The sequence below is a fragment of the Dendropsophus ebraccatus genome, chromosome 4 (genome assembly GCF_027789765.1).
Source record: "Dendropsophus ebraccatus isolate aDenEbr1 chromosome 4, aDenEbr1.pat, whole genome shotgun sequence".
Classification (NCBI taxonomy): domain Eukaryota; kingdom Metazoa; phylum Chordata; class Amphibia; order Anura; family Hylidae; genus Dendropsophus; species Dendropsophus ebraccatus.
This window is the reverse complement of record NC_091457.1, coordinates 148873031-148892324: the sequence shown is the minus strand read 5'-3', so window position 1 is coordinate 148892324 and position 19294 is coordinate 148873031. Positions and strand designations below refer to the sequence as shown.

The following is a 19294-nucleotide window of genomic DNA, read 5'->3' as shown; positions in this document are numbered from 1 at the left end:
CCACGATCGGCACTGGTTTCTTCATGTGCACGGGCTCGCTCTATACACTGGAGACGGGCCTGGTGCTCCCAGTGTATTGATATCTCCTCAAGGGGAGGGGATTTCATAACACTGGGGGCACCAGGCCTGTCTCTAGTGCATAGAACGAGCCTGTGCACATGAAGAAACCAGCAAGAACTGGGTGACGTTTTGAAAAGATTTCACTACTTGAACCGGTACATCCTTTTTTTTGCATCCACTGCCACTTGTGGCTACACTTAGAAAGGTACTGTTTCTGATAAAAGGGGTTATCCAGCGCTACAAAAACATAGCCACTTTCTTTCAGAGACAACGCGACTCTTGTCTCCAGTTCAGGTGCAGTTTGCAATTAAGCTCCATTCACTTCAATGGAACTGAGTTGCAAAACCTGCACCCAAACTGGAGACAAGAGTCGTGCTGTCTCTGGAAGAAAGTGTCCATGTTTTTGTAGCGCTGGATAACCCCTTTAAAGAGATGTTATTATTTTAGGCAATGTAAAGTATGTAAATTAGCCATACAGTACATCCCCTGAGCTACATCGATGACTTCTCTCTAGCCAGCCAGCTCCCTGCTTTGCGTTCATGTGAGGCGAGAACATCAGTACTACTGTCCACAAGTACAGTAAAACCTTGGTTTCCGAACACCTCGGAGTTCGAACAATTTGGTTTTCGAACTAAATTTCCCCCTGAAGTTTTGCTCGGTATCCGAACATTGCTCGGTATCCGAACAAAACCAGGGGGATAACTGTCAGCTGAACTGATGTTCAGCTGACAGTTAGAGGTGTTCGGAACACTGAGAGGCAGGAGCGGGCGGCTATTTAAACTTGCCGCCGTGCTCCTGCTCCAATCAGCTGCGGGGGACACCCTGTAAAGAAGTGGGGAATCCCATCATAATGATGGGATTCCCCACTTCTTTACAGGGTGTCCCCGGCAGCTGAGAGGAGCAGGAGCACAGCGGCAAGTTTAAATAGCCGCCCGCTCCTGCCTCTCACTGCGGGGACAGGCTGTAAAGAAGCCGGCTCCCAGCGCTGTCCTCCTGTCTCTCCCCACCAGCCCCTCCGCCCCCCCGCCGGCCCGGAGCGCTGTACACCCCTATAGACTGCGGCGCGCCCGCAGCCCCGCTCACCAGCTTCTTGCTCTCGCTGCTCCCCGCCGCCTCTGCAGACTCTCTCTTACCCTGCAGAGGCGGCGGGGAGCAGCGAAGCAAGAAGCTGGTGTGCGGGGCTGCGGGCGCGCCGCAGTCTATAGGGGTGTACAGGCTGGGTAAGTTTATCGGAAGCGCCCCGGGACGGCGGGGGCTGGTGGGGAGAGACAGGAGGACAGCGCTGGGAGCTGGCTTCTTTACAGCCTGTCCCCGCAGTGAGAGGCAGGAGCGGGCGGCTATTTAAACTTGCCGCCGTGCTCCTGCTCCTCTCAGCTGCCGGGGACACCCTGTAAAGAAGTGGGGAATCCCATCATTATGATGGGATTCCCCACTTCTTTACAGGGTGTCCCCCGCAGCTGATTGGACAGTAATAAATCCTAGTTCTTATAATGTAGCGGTTAAACTCAATGGTAATATACAGTGTATGGTTACTAATGCCAGAAGTCTAGCCAGCAAGATGGGGGAGCTAGAGGCCTTGGTTCTGGAGGAGTCCATTGATGTGGTTGGTGTGACTGAGACATGGCTGGACTCCTCACATGACTGGGCTGTCAATATTCAGGGATTTACGTTGTTCAGAAGGGACCGGGTGGGCAGAAGGGGAGGAGGAGTATGTCTGTATGTCAGAAATGATATTAAAGTGAGTGTAAAAGATGCAATAGTGGGCGATGACTGTGATGATGTGGAAGCATTATGGGTAGAACTACAGAAGGAGGTAAAGAGTGAAAAAATTATTCTTGGTGTAATCTATAGACCCCCCAACATTACTGAGGAGGTAGATGGCCAGTTGAATAGACAAATAGAGCGGGCTGCCCGGGAGGGAACAGTAGTGATAATGGGGGACCTCAACTACCCAGATATAGATTGGGGTCACGGTTCAGCTAAAACCACAAAGGGGAGGGAATTTCTTAACCTCCTGCAGGATAATTTTCTGGGCCAGTTTGTGGAGGAGCCAACTAGAAGTGATGCCTTGTTGGATCTGGTTATTTCTAACAACGCTGAGCTGGTTGGGGATGTCACTGTCCATGAACACCTGGGGAATAGTGACCACAATATAGTGACTTTTAGCTTAAAGTGTAGAAAAGAAAAACATGTTGGGAGGGCAAAAACTCTTAATTTTAAAAGGGCCAATTTTCCTGGGTTAAGGGCAGAACTTCAGGGCATAGACTGGGAGCGGCTGCTGTCACATACGGATACAGCTAATAAATGGGAAATCTTCAAATCCACATTAAATAACTGTACTGCCAAATATATTCCTATGGGTAACAAATATAAACAGTTAAAATCCAATCCCACATGGCTTACAACCGAGGTTAGAAGGGCTATAAATGAGAAAAAAGGGGCATTCAAAAAATACAAATCAGAGGGGTCAGCTGTAGCATTTAAACATTACAAAGAAGTCAACAAAACCTGTAAAAATGTAATAAAAGCAGCAAAAATCCACAATGAAAGGCAGGTAGCTATAGAAAGCAAAAGAAACCCCAAAAAATTCTTCAAATATATTAATGCAAAAAAACCAAGGTCAGAGCATGTAGGACCCCTAAATAATGGCGATGGGGAGTTAATAACTGGGGATCAGGAGAAAGCTGAGTTACTTAATGGCTTCGCTAATGGCTAGATCTGATTAATTTATTTAAATATATAAATGGCCCCTACAAGACATATGGGGAAAAGATCTTCCAGGTAAAACCCCCTCAAAGGACAAGGGGGCACTGCCTCCGCCTGGAGAAAAAAAGGTTCAACCTCCGGAGGCGACAAGTCTTCTTTACCATGAGAACTGTGAATCTGTGGAACAGTCTACCACAGGATCTGGTCACAGCAAAAACAGTAGAGGGCTTCAAAACAGGGCTAGACAAGTTCTTAGAGCAAAATAATATAAATGCATATGTATAGAACCCCTCCCCCTTCCCTGTATCCATCCCCTCCTTGGTTGAACTTGATGGACATGTGTCTTTTTTCAACCGTATTAACTATGTAACTATGTAACTATGTAAGATTCCACCTTTCATTCCTCAATGACTCTTTGGAAAATGAAAGGTGGAATCTGATTGGTTGCTAGGGGCAACTGAGCCAGTTTTACTTTGCACCATGTTTGATAAATCTCCCCCAATGTTTTTATTTGCTTTCACAGTTAGACCCATTACACACGGCCAAACAATATGGACCGCACACTGTCCGCAATTGCAGACAAAACCAGACCCATTGTATTGGATGGGCCAATGTACATGATGACCGTGCTTGATTTGCTCAGAGACTGCAAAAAGAATGGACACGCTAGGCCCAAGGATGACACTCCATATGCTGTATGTGTATTATAGATACATGGTTTGAGAAACATATATTGATTTTTTTTTTTTTTTTTACCAATTAGAGCCAGATACTGAGACATGAGCCCAATTGGGATGATTGGTTCCCTTTAAGGTGGCTCTGACTGCTTCTTATCTCTCAAAGATAACAAAGAGGTCAAACAGTGATTTTTTCCATCATACCTGACCCCTAGCTCTACCAACTCTCAGTGGTCAGTCAGGAGAGCCCCAAACACCATATACTAACAAAAGTAGAGAACACATGTACACTTACGACTTACGAAGCGTCCGCTAGAGGCGTACGCCAGGGAGAAGGTACAGATTCGCCCCTTCTCCCTGGCGTACACCTCCTGTACGCCCCGCTCGCCCGATGGGTGTGCTGGCGGAGCCTCATTTATCATGATTTACGCCTGCTCGCAGGTGTAAATCATGATCAAAATCTACACCTGCTGGAAGCTGCGCCCGGCTGTCCGGATTCACTTGAGGCGGGCACCTCTTAGTGTATCCTGACGGGGAAAAGGGGGCGGTCTTCGTAAATCCCCCCTTAGTGTGCGAGGTGGACAGATATTCAGCTGCCATCTATCTTAAGTGTATGGCCACCTTCAGTAACGAATAGACTTCAGTTATCTCTCACGTCCGGCCCCCGTCCATCCCATGCACAGGAATGTTTTGTATGGCTTAGCAATCCTGTGTTCCTTATGGGGAGGGGAAGGCCCTGATTTCAGCTTATCTCTCCTAGAACAAAGGAGTCAAGCAGTTTTTTTTTTCATCATACCTGACTCCTAACTCTTCCAACTGTCGATGGTTGGTCAGGAGAGCCCCAAACACCTTATACTAACTAAAGTATAAGGTATATGGGGACTTTCCATTGAGCCTACAGATTTCAAGGAGACTGGTGGACAATCCAATCTAACACAATACAAGGTACACTCGGTGTATACATGACCATCAGTTCTGTAAGGTGGCCTCCAAGATCTGTCCTGATGGCAGATCATCAGAAAGAATGGTGGAGAAGCTGTGTTTGAGCATTACCAACTATTTATCCCTAAGAGAGATAAGTGGTGTCTGGCAGCACCTTCTTCCCTTTATCCATTGAGAACACGTGTACTTAGTTGATCTAAGTGTAAAAATGTACGGGGTAGACAGGTAGTCAGCCACCAACTATCGGAAGTGAATGACCGCCTTAAGTTGTCAACAATACGCTCATGGGAGCAAAAACACAAGAACCAATCAAGGCATTGTATTGAAATATATAATTCATTTTATTATTTAAATAATTTAATTTACAAATGTAAAACATATAAAAGAATAAACACCAAAATAAGTTATCATAAATATCACACAATACACAGAAACATATTACAAAACTGAATAGAAAAGATATAAAATTATTTGTATTCTGTCGAGCTCTGCAATTACACAAAAGGTTTTAGGGAGCGTTCAGACACGCCACCTGGAGACTTTGCCTCGGATTCTCCCCCATTCTTTAACAGGGTGAAATCTGTTGTGCACTTTACAGGACTGTATTGCAATATGGAATCTGCAACATAATAGGCAGCGTCTGAATTCAACCCTATAAATCTCTGTATTCTCTGCCATGTAATTTCAGAGCTTGAAATACAGTGACCAGCACTGGAGAAGCCATCCAGCCCGGTAGACTACTACCAGGAGGCCACTGTCCCTGCGTCAAGAGCAACATCTTTGTCAGTGCAATGTCTATAGACATAAATAAAATCTTCCTTATAAAAAAAACCCACATAAATTAACAATTTCCATTTTAAATAAATATAACATTTAAATATATTTAAAAAAGAGTGATGGCACGTATGAGAATGGCAACGGGGTGACAGCAGGTGGGGCACCGAAGGAAGGTAAATGTAAGGACAATGCAAGAAGAAGGTATAGAAATAAATATGACCTATCAGAAGACATTTTAGCCCTTATATTACTATATATTACTATATATATATATATATATATATATATATATATATACTGCCTATGGAGCATTGCTATGCAATGCAAATTCAAGTAACGTTAACATGATTCCTTGTATCGACATTTCTCTGTCCTCACATTAAGCACAGTATAAAAGACACAGTGCCAGTGTCCCATAACACATTAAAAAAACCAACACATCACCAGAAAATCCAAAGCAGCAAAAGATTCAAGTAATGTAGCAGCAAAAAAATTTAATATCAATGGTCCTCAGTTAAGAACATAGGGTATCACCCATGTCTTATTATTCAATCGTCATTGCATCAGCTGCATGACCATAGTGTGATATAGGCATAACTGATACTTCATGCTTATTCCATAGCCTTGGGACTGGTCAATGGAGATGAGTATCCATAACTGTGATACAATGTAGCCCAGGTGGTCATGTATGTCCATTGTTATAGGGCTAGGAAAAGTTGTGGACATATAAAATATGGAAAATGGCAGCCTGGGGTGGGGGGGGGGGGGTACAGACTTCCACAATAACTCTACTTTATCAACCTCAATCCGGCATGGAAGAAGCATGAAACGATTCTGCCTTGGGTTTTTTTCCAAAGATACATTCAAGTCTGTATCTATTGGTAGCAATAAATAATCTGAAACGTAATAAATAATTAAGAATATAATGTGAACGGTCACACACACAACATATATAAGGAGATGCCGACAGAGTACTCTGACCCTAAGTCTACAGCAGTTGTAGATCTGTCAGCAGGACTTTTTTGACCACAGTTTTGTAACAGTTCTTGGCAATCCTTTACGGTGCCGATGGTTGTTCCTCTTCTCTCTATACTTGCATCAATCTCTCTCGATACTTGCAAAACCTTACAGTTCAGAAGAGCGCTCTTTCAGTAGTACGGCAGGGTTTACTTCCTCCAGTGCAGAGTTTGAGCTTGCGTTAATGGTCGCCGACTCACTGATCTTCCCTTTTAGCACGTGAAACGAGACCACCGGACAGTCTTTAACATTCTGGCAGATGAGCTTTTGTAAAGAAGCCGTGTTCACTATTTCAAAGCCAACCTTCCCACCAAAAGTGCTTGGCTTCCAGTATTCGGGAGAGCAAATTGGATTACCCATTAGACCCTTCAAGGAAAATGGAGCTCCAATTTCAACCATGGTTTCTCCAAATATGGCACCTGGACGGGGTTTTTCCACCAAAAGTCCTGGGTAGAACTCCATGGCGTCAATGTCTCCGTAGAGGCTTTCGAGTTCAGCAGACATTTCTTTCTCTCCTACAATAAAAATAAATTGTTAGCTCGGAACGTAGCCAATTGTCTCATTGTATTTCTTCAGGTTTCTCATGGAAGATACAGTTTCAAAATTTTTCTATGAATTTTTTTTTCCCCAGGACTGAAAACCACCTGGAATATAATGTTCTTCCCTGAAGCAGTTCCATAATTAACCAGCCTTGTAAATCTGGTTTCTCGTGAAGGTAACAGTTCCAACATGCTACACATAATGTTTATGGGCAAGTTCACAAGCCGGTAAAATCAGTTGCAGAAATTTCTGCCACTGTCCTGTTCAATTGAATAGGGTTTGCAGAAATCCATATACTTGGCAGCAATTTATAGACAGATATGTCTGCAATAAATGTCAATCTACACTAACAAGTGCATTAATGGAATTGCATATGATATGACTTAATCTCCATAATTGTGTTAGTCATAAAATTTTGTGATACTATTGATCACTACAAACACAATATGGATTTACTGATGACTAAGGATCAGGGAAATCCTTGATTTCTATTACATAGAGAAGAATTTGTCATGAGACAATGCAAGATGATGTCTCTAGCTTCTACATTCCTTTCGTTGAAGGCCTAGAGTTCTTGAGTGCGTATGAATTCCTATAGGAATCATTTGATTGGTGAACACAAGGTTAACCCGGCAGAAGCTGTTCTCTGTAATCTCATGTGCGTGCCTGTGATTTCAGCGTTATTGTTTTCACTACGCGCTGTCACTTCTTAACAATGATGTTTAGGAAGAACTAGGACTCCTCGTGACTTAAGAAAATACAACAAAACTACACAATTAACCCCACCGTCTGCAGTGATAGTGAGTAAAGACGCTGTAACATCTTACCAGTCAGCTCCTCGAAGGACTTGAAAGGTTTCAGATTAAAACGCTTCCTGTATTCGTTGAGGGACTGATATCTCATCTCTCGGCTTTGCTCTATTGAAGCCATGGCCACTCTAAACACAGCTGCGGGGAAGTTTCTACCACCGGCCACCTGTGTAACAGAGAAAGCAAATAGGTTAGGCACAATGACCATCAAGCATTGAAAGAGGTGATACATATATAATTTAAAGGGCTTTTGCTATATTTAAAACCAGAGCATAGGCGATAAGTATCTGATTGGTGGGTTTCCAATTGCTGGGACCATTACAGATCACAAGATCACCCATTGGTTGAATAAAGCATTGGTGAGCAGTGATGGACTGGCCCACCAGGTGTGCTTCCAGCTTTAGAACCTGCACAAGCACTGACTGATATGTTGTTTCTTACTGGTTCTTCTTTGTGGGCCCCTAAGATAATTTCCTCTAGTGGGCCTAAGACTCCCCAGTCCAACACTGTCAGTGAGTGGCTCCATTCAAACTCAACAGGATTGATAAAGATAGTAAAATATAGTGCCTGGCTATCTTTGGCAACCCCATAGAGTAGGACAGCATGCATGCTCAACTGCCCCTCAACCTGGGTAAACACTGACCCCTTGATCTCATGATTGATCATGGTTGCAGTGATCTTACCCTTGCCGATTAGATACTTCACCTATCCTGTAGATAGGTAATAGGTTTTGATTATGGGAGAACAACCTGAAGGTGCAATATAAGGTTCCTTACCCTTCCAGCGATCTGCTTGCTAAAAGATTCAACCATCTGTGATATTCCATGTTCCAGCATGACAGAATTATTATAGAGAAATTGTTGGTAGTTGTACTCCCGGTCGCTGATCTGGAAGGTGTCTGGCAGAAGAGGATGCCAATGGTACAAGGTGTTGAACTCTGCAGCAATTCGGTTCTGGTATTGGAATCTCTGGTTGAAGAGCAACTCTGGGTCAAACTTAAGTTTAAAGTGATATCCGCTTAGATGTTGCACATAGTCCTCAATGACAATCTTGATGGTTTCACCTTTAGTAAGAAAATGATGTAGATGCATTATACTCCAATGTGAACAAATTTACAAAATAGACAACACATTCATGCTAGTCGAGATGCCAAAATCCATCAAATGGTCCATGCACTTTGGTCAACAAGTGGCTCTGCTCCATCCATGGTCAATTTTGATACATTCCACATTCTATTCTGTCCCCACATAAGCCTCTCCTGGACTTACCGATTAAAATAAGCCTTGCAGTCTGGAATATATGTTCATCGTCCCACTCGGGATGCTCCTGCACAAGAATATCACAGACTCGGTTGTGTTCTCTGAGCCAAATGGTGGCATACATCATCAGACCAGGAACAAGGCCAAACACTTCCTGCCCGACAGCAAATCTAAGATGTTCTGGCACATTAGGAGGATACATCATCTCAACCCCAGACTGATTCACTGTTGGAGGATACATCTCACCATCAATGATCTATAATAAAACATAGGTATAGGATTAATTTAGTGTTTCACAACTTACATGAATGATAACTGAAAGATTTTTTGGATACTGTAACATGGCCAATAGGAGATTTAAGTTGCTAACAATTTGGCTTGCGAGTAGATTTTAAGGGTTTTTGCATTCTTCACCATATGAAGGAGATATGGATTTTCCTATAGGGAACCCTTAAGTTGCTACCCAGAAGTTGTCATAGTTAGCAAAATGAGTAGGCAACACCAAGTTATGGTACAAAGTGAGCAGGGGAAGTAAGGGTCGTGGCAGGTAATGTACAGTCAATGATAGACTAGTTAAATTTAAAAGGATTATCCCATGCTACAAAAAAATGACCACTTTCTTCCAGAGACAACACCACTCTTGTCTCCAGTTTGGGTGCAGGTTTGGTAACTCAGCTCCATTAAAGTGAATGGAGTGTAATTACAAACTACACCTGAAATGGAGACAAGAGTTGTGCTGTCTCTGGAAGAAAGTGGTCATGTTTTTGTAGCCCTGGATAACACCTTTAAGGAACATGGTGGACAATATATAAGCAAACTGGATCAGTACCAATGTAGCAAGAATATATCACCTTGACAGAACATAAGCACCAAATGGACCCCATGTTACAAAATGATGAAGAATGTCCCTATCAAGGTAAGGTCAAAAAAGATACATGCTGGGACCAGAAGAAGTTGATGACAGGAACCCAAAGTTTGCACAAGTGCGCAACTTCCATCAGGTCACAACAATGCAGGGGAGGAACAGCGAGCACCAGACAAGATAAGTCATTGGATTTTGGTAGGTACAACATGAAATAGGATAATCACCTGGTACTTTAACTTTCCATCCTTCATCAGTCGTAGCTTGTGTTGTCTGTCCAAGGTTTCTCCATAGATGTGACATAAATCAACCTGTAGAACACAATTACCATCACGTTTAGATTCAGTTTACAGTCATATTTAGATGTAATGGATAAAATAATAATGTACAAAGGAATCTATGCTCTTACCCCATGACCCAGGGCTTTGGTGAAAGCGGCACCTTTCTTGACATCAGTCTTGAAGAACTGATGCGTAAAGTGTTGTGCAAAGAAGGCAAACATGATATTGGTTCCTTGAGGGTCGGGGATGAACTGTCTTCTCAATAAAAATTTCTCTACCACCGTCTTGACACTTGGAAGTTCCTTTTTTCCTGTAATGCAAGAGATAGGGATCGGAGATTAAATAACTGTCAATCAGCTTGGCCTCAGGAATGGTTGGGTTGGGTGTGAGCATTGTAATCCTATAGACGTAGAGATGGACTTAATATAAAAGAGGACTAATTGTAAAATCCATGACGAGACGAGTGCATGCCAAGTAAAGGTCAGCCATGTCTTCAATAGGAGTCACGTCATAAATAATCAGCATGACAATTTGTTGAAAGCAGATATCGAGTATCGAAAGTAGACTTTGGCATACATGTCATAATAGAATCTCCACTGGTGTGTTATTATGGTATGATGTCATACAGTAACCAGTCTCACTAGGGCTTACAATCTAAATACTTTAGGCAGATAACATACCTGTAACTCCCATTGGTGTTGGGCAGTCTTTTCCCACTGGTGGCAATGACCGGGTATAGTATGTAATGTTGGAATACGCTTCCCAGTTTTTGTAGTTGTAGTGACTGTTGTAGGTAGGGGGGCTATCGATCAAGTGAGACCTAGCTGTAAACAGAGGTAAAAAATACATAATTAATAAAATATTCATGGCAGTACAGGTTATTGGTCAAGATTAGAAGTGACTTTCGACTTTATCAGCCAGGACCCCTAATAATATTCACCTACGGCTCCATTAACCTACACATTTGGCCCAGATGACCATGCAGGCTGTACCCATAGAGGAAGGAATGGGGGCTATCGATAGATACTATCTGATACTGTTCAGTCATTGGAACGAGACAACAAATCGAGATGTTGGTCGGTAGCATAATAAAGATCGTTGGCAAACCCAACATACAATTCTAAAATTACTAAGCATCTTGATTGACTTAGCAATCATATATGCATTCCAGCCTGAACTTACATTTTGCATTTTTTTTATATAATTTAGATTTAAAGGGGTTGTCCATTTTAGAAAATCTATTTCCATTTACAGTAATAGGGAATTCTGCTTTAACAAGGTCTGGTTGAGGAGGTCTTCTGTTCAGGATCCTCATCTCTTGGCCAAAATGTAAAATGGTTACAAAGAACTTGTCTCCTGAAGACCTGTCCTGAATTACACAGAAAATCCATTGAAGTGAATGGATACTGTGTAATATTTAATTTCCTGCTGTAGGGAATCTGAACACTAGATTTCACCATAAACAACCAAGGTAGAGTCCTATTTTGTGATTGGTTTACGATGAAGTGACAATTCTAACAAGTAAGGAGTGTCCAAAGTGTAGAAAGTGGCTGCTTTCTTCCAAAAACAGCACCCCACCTGTCCACAGGTTATGCCCGGTATTGCATCTGAACCCCACTTTAGATTTTTTTCAATGCTGGACAACCCCTTTAATGTTGTGTAGAGAAATGCCACCATGTCCTCCTATCTACCTTACAAAAGAAGTCAGGTACATAAAAGATTCCTATCTCAGGTTTTATCTCTATAAAGTAGAAGGGAATTTCCTGTGAAACCAGAGATGGAATTTAACTTTAAGCCCCGGAACTGCAGAACATAGACAAAAGGTGTACTCACATGTTAGCACGTATTGCATAATCCTGTCACGCAGGAATGAGATATTATTGATTATATTCCAGACGCCTTTAAAGTGAGATAAGATGTAGTGAACCGTGTTGGGCGAAGGCTTTAAGGTGACTCTGAGCCAGGTTAAAAATTCTGCTGCAGAAAGAGAGAAAAGAATAGAGATTACCATCTACCTTAAGAAAAAAAAAAACTACAGTGACATAGAGGAAGAGTGGTGGAGCTTCAGGACTTACGTGTGGTGCAGTTTTCGCCATAATATCCTGTCCTTGTGCAGTCGCATTCATATCGGTCGTAGCCGACAGTCATGCACACACCTCGATTCTGACATGGGTTGGAGCAGCAAGGGTTGGCTGCAAAATGAGATCAATTTATGGTCAAAGAAGTCAAGATGTTGAGTTATTCTGTAACTATACTATGTTCAGCTTTAGTAGCAGCTTACAGACATTGAGCTGCAATATAATATAATATTACAATAAGCAGTGCCAAATAAAATTAAAAAAAAATTGTATATCAGATATATAACATGGACTCTTGTAATTATATATTAGGTGTTGCAAAACTACAACTCCCAGCATGCAAAAGTGGGAGAGCCACAGGATGGGGGACAAGGCACTCATGTATAGTTCTACTATAACATAAATCATTGCTGGCTTCTAGATCACAGTAAAAATTATAACAGTAAAAATTATAAAAAAAAAAAATACAAAAAGATTTTAAAAAAATATGCCGAATCCTGTGATCGTTTCATCAACATTCACTTTGTTACATTATGGTAAATATTTTCACTTAAAACAAAGACAAGGTGGGTGCATTTACCTGCATAAGAAGTGACAAGGAGGGAACAGAAGACAAATCCGAGGGTAATCATTCCAGCAGCAGATGGCTCTAGTCTGTAGCAGTAATAGTGCAGTAATGCTAGAATTCTCGCCTGTAGCAATACTGCTATTCTAGCCTGTTGCTCTCTGAGAATACAAGCAGATTGCAGGGCTCTTATAGGAGAAGCATGGTCCCACCCTTTATGGGATGGGCAGAAAGTAACGTAAGCAGGTTACATGATGGTCTGCTCACTGTCTGTAGACGGAGATCTATGGCTTTATCTTTATAGTAAATGATGATGAATATACAGGGATAGAAGAGAAAAGGAACAAGCCTATAAAAGGCAAAAAGTTATTGAAAAAGTAATAAGTAGTAGTAAGTGGCAATGATTCTCTCTGTTATTCGAGACCTGTAGCTGTACTAAGAAGTAGAAATTGTAAACTGGAAATGAAAAGTTTTTTTGACTTTGCAATTCGCTCTTTTTACTTTTAAAGGAAGAAGGAAAAGCAAAAAGTTCTATTGATCTGTGTGATCCTTAGAGGAGGAATGAAGCGGGCGGCTGGTCTCTGTATTAGTTATGTATTACAAGTCAGACTTTTTAGCTTCTAATATTTGCTTCTCCTTTATCCTTTCGGCCAATGTAATATTGATAAAATAGTTTGGGATAAGGAAAGTGTCATCCCTGGATAGAGGCTTGGAGAGGAGTTGGCACAAACTAACTAGGAGAATTACATCGAGATATATAGATTATTTTTATGTTTTAGTGCTTTATGGGTGAAAAAAGTATATTTTTTTGGTCAATGTCAATGAAAGCCATACACATTTTTTTTTTTACAAGATTTAGTATCATTTTTATAAAAGCTTAAGGAGAAGGCTAAAAATATAGCAAGTAATAAGTTTTCGTCAAAGTTTTCGTTTTAGGGGTATTGTCATCAATATTTTGTGGGATTGTTATGATCAAGGCAGTATAAGTATTTAACTTTTTAAATGAAACTTATGATCAATGTAGCATCAAACTTCTATTTTTATGGTTTATTGTTTTTTTTTGTTTTAAACTTTTTTCATAACTTTTTTATTTATTTTATGGGGTTGTTATAACTGAGGTACTATCGAATATATCTATATATATATATATATATATATATATATATATATATATACACATATATATTTATAATTTTTATTAGTTGCGAGGGGGGGGGGTGAACTTTTTCTAAAGAGGTATTGTCAAAATTAAAAGTTATCACCTGTCCACTGGATAGAGGGTAACTATTGGATTGTTGGGGGTCTGACAGATGGGCTTATGTCCTTTGGGTGGGTGGATTGGTATCATGTATGTACAGCTAGGGGTTCATTCATTCTCTATAGGGAAATGTGGCCATTTTAGAAGAATGTACAACAATAATGCAGATGCCTCTACACACCCTCTGCTAAAGATGCATTCTGCCCCCAGGCTATTCCCAGCTGGACCTGTCATTGATGGACACAATTCACAAGACCTTTTAGGTTTTCTTGCTCGGCTGTTGCATCCTTTAGGTTCTCAACCCAAATCATCTGATACATCACCCTCCTCTTTCCACACATTATTAGTATGATAACACTTGTCCTGAGAATTATATTAACGTATTATATTTCCTTATATATTTTTAGTAGCTTTTATGTTGTGAATTCCATTGTTCCAATCCCTGGGGCTATCTAGTGTCTTTTCTAAACTTGTTCCTGCTTGCCATAACTGCATTCTTCAGTCCATGTGATAGCTGTAGGTCAGTGATCCCCAACCTGTGGCTCTCCAGCTGCTGCATAACTACAACTCTCAGCAGGCTGGGATACCTAGATGTGCAACATCTGGTAGGTACTGGATAGCACTGGTAGGTACAGGGAAGCACTGGTAGGTACTGGGCAGCACTGGTAGGTACAAGATAGAAGTGGTAGGTACTAGGTAGCATTGGTAGATACAGGGTAGCACTGGTAGGCACTGGGTAGCACTGGTAGATACAGGGTAGCACTGGTAGGCACTGGGTAGCACTGGTAGATAAAGGGTAGCACTGGTAGGTACTTGGTAGCACTGATAAGTACAGGCAAGCACTAGAAGGCATGCGTAGCGCTGGTAGGCACTGGATAGCACTGGTAGGTATTTGGTAGCACTGGTAGGCACTGGGTAGCACTGGTAGGTACTCAGTAGCACTAGAAGGCATTGCGTAGCACTGGTAGGCAGTGGATAGCACTGGTAGGTATTTGGTAGCACTGGTAGGTATTGGGTCGTACTGGTAGGTACAGGATAGCACTGGTAGGTACAGGGTAGCGCTGGTAGGTACAAGGTAACAATGGTAGGTATTAGGCAGCACTAGTAGGTAATGGCTAAGTAATGGTAGGTCTTGGGAACCACTAGTAGGTAAAGGGTAGCACTGGTAGGTGTTTGGTAGTACTGGTAGGTACAGGGTAGCACTGGTAGGTGTTTGGTAGTGCTGGTAGGTACAGGGTAGCACTGGTAGGTACTGGGTATCACTATTAGGTACAGGGGTAACACTGGTAGGTACTGGGTCCCAATAGTAGGTTCTGGGTAGCACTGGTAGATACTGAGTTGAACTGGCAACAAATATTGTATATAAGTGGTGATTATACTACAGTCTGAAAGGTCACATACAGGGGTAACACATTTTGGTATAAATATTGTGGTTTTTTTTTAGTGAGTAAGGGGCGGCAGAGGAATGTAAGCAGATAAAACACTATTTATTTGGTTGTTTTTACCTAGGCATGATTTTGATGTATTACTGCGAGCCACTCCTCCCTATTAGTGTAGTATTACTATACCATGATGACGCAAGAGCAGACGATAGGAAGTTCAGAGCTAATACAGCTGTGGAAATGATGAGCCGCAAACCTCAGGATGTGCCTGTCAGGGATCACTCGCTGCATCTATTACACTGCTAACATAGAGTATTCCCCCCATCGGATAGAATTACAGAGCAAACATCATTTACATGCTCAAAAAGTGACAATCCACTTTACCATCTATAGAATAACATTAGAAATTCAGATCTAACACCGTCCGCCCAGATATTGTGTCAGGCTGTACCGTTGTACAATTATTGTTACATCCAGTTGCACAAACATATTTTGCAAGTATAAGAAATTCGAGTCATGTAATCATTTATTTTCCCACATCCTCCACCTAAATCTACTGACTATACAGCAAAAACCATACAAAATCAATCCAAAAGTATATACACACTATGGGGGAGATTTATCAAACATGGTGTAAAGTGAAATTGGCTCAGTCGCCCCTAGCAACCAATCAGATTCCACCTTTCATTCCTCACAGATTCTTTGGAAAATGAAAGGTGGAATCTGATTGGTTGCTAGGGGCAACTGAGCCAGTTTCACTTTACACCATGTTTGATAAATCTCCCCCATGGTGTAAAGTGAAACTGACTCAGTTGCCCCTAGCAACCAATCAGATTCCACCTTTCATTCCTCACAGACTCTTTGGGAAACAAATGGTGGAATCTGATTGGTTGCTAGGGGCAACTGAGACAGTTTTAATTTACACCATGCTTTATAAATCTTCCCCCATGTTTGATAAATCTCCCCCAGTGACTATACATATATTTTTCTACTCTTATATAATCATAGGAAACATAAAATGCCGCGTCCGTCTAACAAACGTGACAAAGGAAACGAAAGGAGACGTAATGTAAGACTTGATGTAAGATCTTATACAGTAATCTGGAGGATTTTTTTGTTATGCTTTTAATTTCCTGCAGGAAAGCTCTGGCGTTCCTCTAGTGGTCGTTTTTCGGGAAAATGACTGTATTGAGCTCAGGTTCCTCCGTGCAGGCATTCGGGAGCACAATGTCGGTGTCTTTAGGCTTGTTGTCACATAGTTACTAAGGCCAAACAAGACAAGGGGGCATTGAGTTCATTTCCAGCTCTTCTTTAACGTAGCCATGGTGCGAGATCCTCACGGCTGCTCCGTTCACGGCGGCCGGACTGAAGTAACAAGAGTCATCGAATCCTTGTCTAAATTCCTCACATGCTTTTTGCTAGAACTGTATCTGTTCTGTCTGTCATCGTGCAGGTTAGGTTAGTTTCACACGTTCGCGTTTGTGCAGTTCGTTTTTTTTCATCCACTTTACGAAGAAACGGAAAAAAAAAGTAGCATTTTTGCGCAGACATTTCGATATGTTTTTCCTTTGCTTACATTATTAAAATACAGATAAAAAAGCATCCGTTTTAGGCTGGGTTCACACTACGTTTTTTGCAATCCATTTTTTTTATCCGTTTTTTTGCAACAAATGGATGGAAAAAAAATGGATGCATTTGTGTGTGTCTGTTTTGATCCGTTTTTCCATTGACCTCCATTATAAAAAAAAATTAAAAATAACGGATCAAAACGTATCGGGTTTTTTTTTTAAACGTACACAAAAACTTAGCTGACCAGACTTTTGTGTCCGTTAAAAAAGGATCCGTTTTTTTTTTTTTTTACAATGAAAGTCAATGGAAAAACAGTTAAAAACGGATGCACAAAAATGCATGGTTTTTTTTCATCTTTTCTTCATCCGTTTTTTGCATAAAACGGATGAAAATAAAAAAACAGACTGCAAAAAAGCAGTGTGAACCCAGCCTTACTTACATTTCAGTAAAAATAGACCAAAATGTGAGATACCTGCTAGTGAAATATGACCGTCTGTAACTTTAACCCAGTTGCAGGTAAAGGAAAGTTATTCAGGTCCAGCAGGTTGGACCATACATCCATACAGAAGATCAATGCCTGGTGGTGCTACCACAGGAATAACTGGACTAAACTTTAGGATGCTTAAACTTTTTTGAAGTTCTCTATGTTCTCTATGTTGAGAACAATGGATCTGGTCTGGGTATGAGCCAGTATACAGCAGCATACCCTTAAGGCCCTATTCCACGGAACGATTATCGTTCGTATTCGGCCGATATCGGCCGCTACGGACGATAATCGTCCGGTGGAATAGAGTGCAACGATCAGCCGACATCGTTCAAAAACAAGCGACTGATATAGCAGCGATCTGCTGCCGTTGCTCCGTTGAATGGGAGCATCGGCAGCAGACGCTGCTATATCCTATGGGCTGCCCGGACGATCAGCGATCCCCCGGGCAGCCCCCCCGCAGCTCCCCGCCGCCCCCTCCCGCACTCACCCGCTCGCTGCAGCTGCGTTGAATAGCGGCAGCAGCGAGCGGGGAACGAGGAGCAAACGAGCGCTGTGAGCGCTCGTTTGCTCCTCTAAACGACCTGTGGAATAGGGGCATTAGACCACCAATTTGCCGACATATGCCACAATCATAGGGTAGTTTATTTATGTGAACTTAGCCTAACACATACATGACTAACATTTTGTTCAAGTGTGTTGCATATGAACAGAACGGCCTGGTTGTAATCCAAATCCACTCTTAAACCAAAGCAATTTTTACCATAAGAAATCATTAAAATGCAGACAATTGGTCCCACACTTTAAAAATAATAATTTTTTATTCTGAATAATTTAAAAACAAATTAAACAAACAGTTGAAAACAGCTAAATATGTGATATTATAAGGTACTGTACAGTATAGCAATCAGCATGTGGTGTATAATGTATAGTAAGTGCATAAGCCTGGAAAAACAGCAGCAGTTTGTAGATACAGGCTAGAATAGAGAAGCAGGGTTGCTATTAGAGGTCTGTGTGGTCACATGACTGCAGTGGGGTAGGGGTGTGTGTTCAGCATGGACCAATCAGGAAGTGAGAGTCACAGAGCCGTACAGGAGGACCGTGACAGAATTTTTCTATACAGTAGTGTGAATAGCTAAGTGTAAGTGCAGGCACAATATAGCAGCAGTGTTTATAGCTGAGTGTGAGTGCAGGCACATTATAGCAGTAGTGTGTATAGCTGAGTGTAAGTGCAGGCACATTATAGGAGGAATGGAGAGGATGGGAAACACAAGGGCTGACAGAGACTGCAGGGAGCATGAAGGAATGAGCAGGGCAGATGTGGGCACATACATGCAGCAATCTCTGTCCGGGGGGTTACAGCTATGGAGAGATTACCTCCACAGGCCTGTCCCCTGATGCAAGCCCCAGCCCGAAGTGGATCTGCTATGATTTGGAAGGTGAGGGAGACCTCCTGGGTCAGAGTACAGGGCTGTAAACCCCGCTATGCAAACCAAGGCCCTTCTCCCACCCAGCACAGGGAGCTCTTAAACCAAAGCAATGCTCTTAAACCAAGTCACAATTTTTAAAAAGTGTGAGCACTTCTAGCAAAACGCTCTCAATCCAAGTTACTCTTAAACCAAGGTACCACTGCGTATCAAAAAGCTTCTTCATGTTTACTACTTAGACCAATGGACGCAAAATACTAAAACTATGGACCATATGGACAATTTTTCTGCCATCTGTTTTCTAGTTCCGGTTGCATTTGGCAAAGAAGAAACGACTGTGCATCTGATATCCTGGTGCTCCACAATATCCCACATGAAACACCACAATCCTTAGGGAAAGTTTAACAATAGTGGGTGGAACAATAGGGTGATCTAATTGCCTTGTAATTTCACTCCTTACATCATATTTTGAGCTCACAGGAACCTATGAATCAAGGAAAACCTATATAAAATCACGCCTCATCCCTGACATTAGTCATTAGGGCAACCTATATAACACAGTTGTTACTAAGGTATTTTCCTGTAACCAAGGCGATGCTAT

The 19294-nt window shown here is 41.9% G+C and overlaps 1 protein-coding gene across 1 annotated transcript; it reads right to left on the bottom strand.

Annotated features, from left to right (window-relative positions):
* Positions 1-4782: 4782 nt before the first annotated feature.
* On the bottom strand, positions 4783-12722 carry PTGS2 (prostaglandin-endoperoxide synthase 2). The gene is made up of 10 exons (XM_069967430.1): positions 12589-12722; positions 12006-12122; positions 11764-11907; positions 10611-10754; positions 10059-10240; positions 9877-9960; positions 8797-9043; positions 8305-8591; positions 7547-7694; positions 4783-6694 (listed from the first exon to the last, which is right to left on the bottom strand). Exons 1-10 carry the CDS (start codon positions 12638-12640, stop codon positions 6288-6290), a joined length of 1812 nt encoding a protein of 603 aa, XP_069823531.1. The 5' UTR covers positions 12641-12722; the 3' UTR covers positions 4783-6287.
* Positions 12723-19294: the final 6572 nt, after the last annotated feature.

What these genes read in the sequence shown, in the direction of transcription:
- PTGS2 (XM_069967430.1), bottom strand. Translation starts at nt 12,640, where the DNA reads ATGATTACCCTCGGATTTGTCTTCTGTTCCCTCCTTGTCACTTCTTAT. An exon ending in TATGCAATACGTGCTAACAT is followed by an intron (nt 10,755 to 11,763) that starts GTGAGTACACCT and finishes CTCTGTTTACAG; the next exon opens with CTAGGTCTCACTTGATCGAT. An exon ending in TGCAAGGCTTATTTTAATCG is followed by an intron (nt 8,592 to 8,796) that starts GTAAGTCCAGGA and finishes TTCTTACTAAAG; the next exon opens with GTGAAACCATCAAGATTGTC.